This window comes from Falco cherrug, chromosome 6 (genome assembly GCF_023634085.1).
Source record: "Falco cherrug isolate bFalChe1 chromosome 6, bFalChe1.pri, whole genome shotgun sequence".
NCBI classification, from domain to species: domain Eukaryota; kingdom Metazoa; phylum Chordata; class Aves; order Falconiformes; family Falconidae; genus Falco; species Falco cherrug.
The window spans coordinates 17,548,522-17,553,498 of NC_073702.1; the positions used below are offsets into that span (position 1 = coordinate 17,548,522).

Sequence of the window (4,977 nt, forward strand, 5' to 3'; positions counted from 1 at the left end):
GGAGTGAAATCTGAGGTGGAGCTGGTGGAGCCTGTGTGTCTTTCTGCTTCCCTTCCAGATGCTGTCATGAGAACTCATCACTTTCGCTCTGAGGTAATTTATTTAGCACGCAATTTCAAGGTCAGAAGTTGTTCTCTTTACCCGAGTACGTGTTGTTGTGGTCCTTTGTTAATGAAATCACATAGCAAACTTTTCATTTTGCATGGAAGACATAATGTCCTCTTTCATTTCTTGGTTTTTTCCACACAAAATGCGAGCTCTTCATTCGTGTCACCCCAACCAGCCTGCTGATTTATGTCATTCCCAAAGCAATTGGTTACTCCAAGAAAAGCTGTGCTCACTGTCCATGCGAGACCTCCCTCTGTCCAAAAAGCAACCCCAAGCCCGGTTATTGACCGCACGGTAGATAACGTGCAGAGCTGGTAGGTTTTGCGACTGCAGAGCTGCCGCACGCTTGCCGTGCTGCCAGCCTCACCTGCGCCTCGCTCCGTGTCAGGGAAGTTGCCCGCTTGGCTTGGATGCTGCCGCGGGAGATCCCAGAAGGATCCAGACTACAAGGCTGCTTGGCAGGCGCCTCATTTTGTGATGCTGTATTCATAGGTTGGGGGAATCAAAACTCTTGCATGCCAGTGCTGAAAGTATAATGCAAAATGTAGTTGCTTCCTAGGGATTCTGAATGAGGAGCGTAATTGCTGGGAAAATATGGAAAATAATATTTGTTTTAGTACATACTTTGTTTTCATGCTGCCCTGCAGAGCTCCTGGCTAGATACTTCTCTTGCTTGGTTTCCTGCTATTGATTTAAGGCATATCTTTGTGCCATCGCCTGTTATTCTGGAAGCCTTGAGAGACAGATTTGCACTAAAATGATCTTTTGTTTTAAATTATTTGCATTTTTCCTTACCCGGTTGTGGGTGAGAAGATTACCCGGTTATGAGTAATGTTTTCAAAAGTGTGCTTGAGATACATTTTTTGCAACGTGGTCCGTATTGGCAACTAGTTTTGAACTCCTAACTATTTTGAAATTTGTACACGCTATCACAAAAAGAAGATGACATAGGGAGTGTCCTATCGTTAAACCATGCAAAATCTGGTTTTGTTGTTGACTGAACAGTGCTGCAGTAAAGCAAACAAACAACCGTGTCCCTCAGGAAGGCAAAATATTTTTTCATTATTTAGTTCCTCCAGTATAAAATGCTTGGTTTTGATGTAAAATTCTCTCACTCTTGAGCCTAGACAGAGATGAAGTTTAATGTGTTACGCCCTTTTGAAATGTGTGTCATCCTGCATGGTGACTCTTAAAAGGGAAGTTCGCAAAGTAACTGATTTATTTTTATTACTTCAGTATGTGATGCTATTTGCATAGCACCCAGTTAGAAGTAGACTAATTTAAAGTGTTTCCTAGAAGTTTCCATTTACTGAAACTTGCTGGAATAAACCAATAAGAACTATTACATTATTTTATAATTTTCTACATCCTCTACAGAGGAGTACCACAGCTAATGGTCTAAACTGCCCTTTTAAATGGTGGAGCAGTTTTCCCCTTCATTATCTGATTACAGACCTTTGATTCTTTAGAGAAAATGATGACTCATTTGACATCATTAAATTTTCATTTTCCAATATTTTTTTCCAAGTAAAACATTATTTTAATGAATCTAATTGAATTTATTAATAAAAAAAATTCAGGCACACTCCCATGAAAATATTGGCAGCATTATCTGAGACAGAATTTGACATTCTCATTCTATATCAGCACAAAACATTATGCACTTCCAACTCCAATAAGATGTTGATGAAAGCAAAGCATGATACATGAAAATATGGGCTTTGCATAACTGCCCCCCCCCCGCAATGAACATAACACCTCAGCTCCAAGTTTTATACCTCAGGGTCCATCTGCTAGCTTCCACTAATGCTTAGTTGTTTGTCAGGTGCAGTTATAAATGGTGTTTCTTAATGATAATAAAAGATAATGAGAAATAGGTTGATAGTAAATAGCAGTGGGTTGGCATTCGTCTCCTGAGAGCTGGGTTCAAATCTGACTTACATCACACGTGAATGTGCAGGTGGTCTAGTGGCAGTGCACAGAGAATTATAATTGCCCTATCTACAGAACGGTTGGCAATTCCTGCGTGATTGGCTGCCTGCCAGGAAAGCCTTAGATTTGGAAAAATAGATGTGTAGCAAATTTATGTTGAGGTTCTTTGCCAGAGACACAGCTCTCATGGTGTGTGCCTATGTTGTCTTTGTCTATATACAGTGAGAACTGTTTAATTCCTTTCCTCTAGTACTGAACCCCATCCTAAAAAATAAGACACCATACTATGGGAGGGTAAACAGTAAATTTGATATTGTATTTATGATCCTTATCCGCTCTCCTGTTCTGAATTTTATATGCCACTGGTGAATTGAATACATAAATAGTCCATTTTTGTGGGTCTTGATTTTGAATGTCTCTACAAAACATGCCTCATTATTATACAGCAGAAGTCTATGCAGATTTACTTATTATAGAATGAACTTAAACACCTGACCCCCTGCCTCAAAAGGAGGTAAATTTGCATGAATCATTATGAATATAAAGTAGGTTAAAGTCTGTCTTTGTTAGAGGTGCTTCGTAACAGAAAAATTAACTAGCAAGAAGATGTGAGAGTTTCCTGAATAGTGGTGCGTCCTCTCCCCACTAACATTTATTTACTACCACCAGAAGTTTGTCAGGCCTATTTTTACATATATTTTTGATTGCAGAACTTTTAAGTTCATTATGACTATAACTGCTCTTAAGATTCCTCCGTCCCCCAGGTACTATAGATACTCCACAAAGTCACATAGGAGTCATACCCAGAATAGTTAATGTTTCTAATCTGAGGGAGACCTAGATATGCCATGGCTGTAAAAAGAAAACAAGTAAATTTCCAACGGAAATATTCATTGCTTACATGAAAATCAGACTTTGATGTAGCTATTTGCACTAGTCTCTCCTGTATTTTGAGAATCAGTTGTAGAATGAAGTGCCTGTGCTTAACCAAACCCACAGCAAAATAACAATGTAACTCAGTGAGAGTTTTACCAAAATAGGGACTGTGTTCCATTATTAGGTTTTTTTCTTATTATTATTCCTTGTATGTTCAAAAACGTGAATGTTATCAGTGATTCACTGACTTCATTCTTGTGCTCTCGGTGGAAGTTTGGCTTTTCATGAAGTATAGGTATTTTCTCTGAGTACTTTGGGGGCTTGGCCTTGATAAATTTCAATGCTTAGCATCTTAAACTTTACAAAGAGGTTTGAATGTCTTCTGTACCTTACAATTTAAAGGCATTGCTTAACATGTTGGTGTTGCCACTTCCTGTGATTTAAATTTCTTCCTAAATGAGTTTTCCTTATGGTTTGAAGCCTCTGGAGTCATGGGATTATGTGACATCTTTACCTTTCAGTTAAAAAGGGAGTAAGCTTCTAGCCCTTAGGCTGGAAGGAATTAATCCAAATGGTATAATTCTTAAAACCTTTTGATTTGGGGGTAAGAACTGTTGAGAAGGAAGGTTCTCACTCAGGCTCTTTAAATGGTTGGTTTTTATGAGATTGTGAAAGGATAATTGTGCTAATTGCTAAATGAGTAGTTGATTTTTTTTATATTATTGGAGGGGTAAAAAATAATCATATATATAAATCTTTCACCTGAAATTTTCTCTGAGCTTTACAGTTTTCCTTTATCTTACCTTTTGAATTATGAAGACTATGATCTCAGGAACTGAAAGTATCGGTGTCAGTGGGTAGTCATGAGCAATAGGGTGCTTTATTTATGTATATATTTATGGTGCAATATTTATTTAATTTCGACTCACATATATTTTGGGCAAGTTTCCTGTGAATGCTTCCACTGAGACCTACAGGTATAAACCTACTAGGAAGCAAATCCATAGAAGTTTTGTAGTCCACTGTAAATTCTGACTTCACATAACCCAGGTGCATGTCTCAGGGGACTAGACTCACCAGTAAGGCAAACAGGAGTTGACACCTTGTGAGGAGACTCTCTGGGAGGGCTGGTGGCATGCATTAATCACAGCTGTAGCAAAGGAATAACATTTGGTCGTTTGGGTTTTGCACATTTTCTTCCTAGTACACTGAACAGTCACTACAAGGTTATATATATTCAGTCTGTTGTTGTGACAAGACTGGTAGTGAAATAGGTCAGCCAAGACCGATGACAATTTTTAAAAGCAAATGAATTTGCTAAATCATCCATTATGGCACAATGGATGCAAACCTATAGTAAAACAGTCTCCGGTAAATGTATATATTGACTGTGCCATCAATTGATGCCCAGAAAAAGTGTTTATAAATTTATCCCTAAGCATACCTTTGCCATAATCGTCCCCCTTCTGAGGCTGATTGTGAGACAGTTGCCTAGAAATACAGTTGTAGATGTCTTACAAAACAATAATGAATAGTCTTTGAAGAGTTGCACCATAATTCATCGTGAGCATTGCAGTTATTTATAAATTGTTCCAGATTATGTACAGCTCGAGTGAAAAGAGAAATCAACAGCCCCTCCAAGCTGAATTTGAGTCCTCTGTTTGATTGGAGGGAGTGCATTCAAGGAACAACAGAAACGTACAGGGCTAGCCAGAAAAATACATTCATTCACCTAATGAAAGGATGTCTTGTTGTCTTTGCAGAGCTGAATGAGCCTGAAAATATTTTACCTTTGTGTTTGACTCATTTTTCCCCCAGGATGTTTAAACTGTTTTTCCATTAGCCGTCTAAGAGTTAAGGAACGGGTTCAAGGGAAAATAAATCAGAGACAAAAATAAATTGTTTTCTTAGATGTATGAAAGCACTTATGTACAGGAATGAATGGAGAGCTATAAATACAGGTTACACTGTATAAGGACAAATCCTTCTATCCATTTTTCATAACATGTCCAATAATATGGCCCAGAGAGAGTATGTCACACTCAGCTGTTACATGGCAAA

At 38.3% G+C, this 4,977-nt stretch overlaps 1 protein-coding gene across 5 annotated transcripts in view; it reads left to right on the forward strand.

The window, feature by feature from the left end:
- The window catches only part of DST (dystonin), a 303,406-nt gene that overhangs the window by 565 nt on the left and 297,864 nt on the right, over positions 1-4,977 (forward strand). For 3 of the 5 annotated variants that reach the window (XM_055714794.1, XM_055714787.1, XM_055714789.1), the window contains exon 2: positions 59-93. In XM_055714794.1, coding sequence (XP_055570769.1) covers positions 59-93 — 35 coding nt within the window. Of the gene's footprint in view, positions 1-58; positions 121-4,977 lie in introns of all 5 variants that reach the window. The other 2 variants (XM_055714785.1, XM_055714788.1) reach the window with 1 other exon arrangement.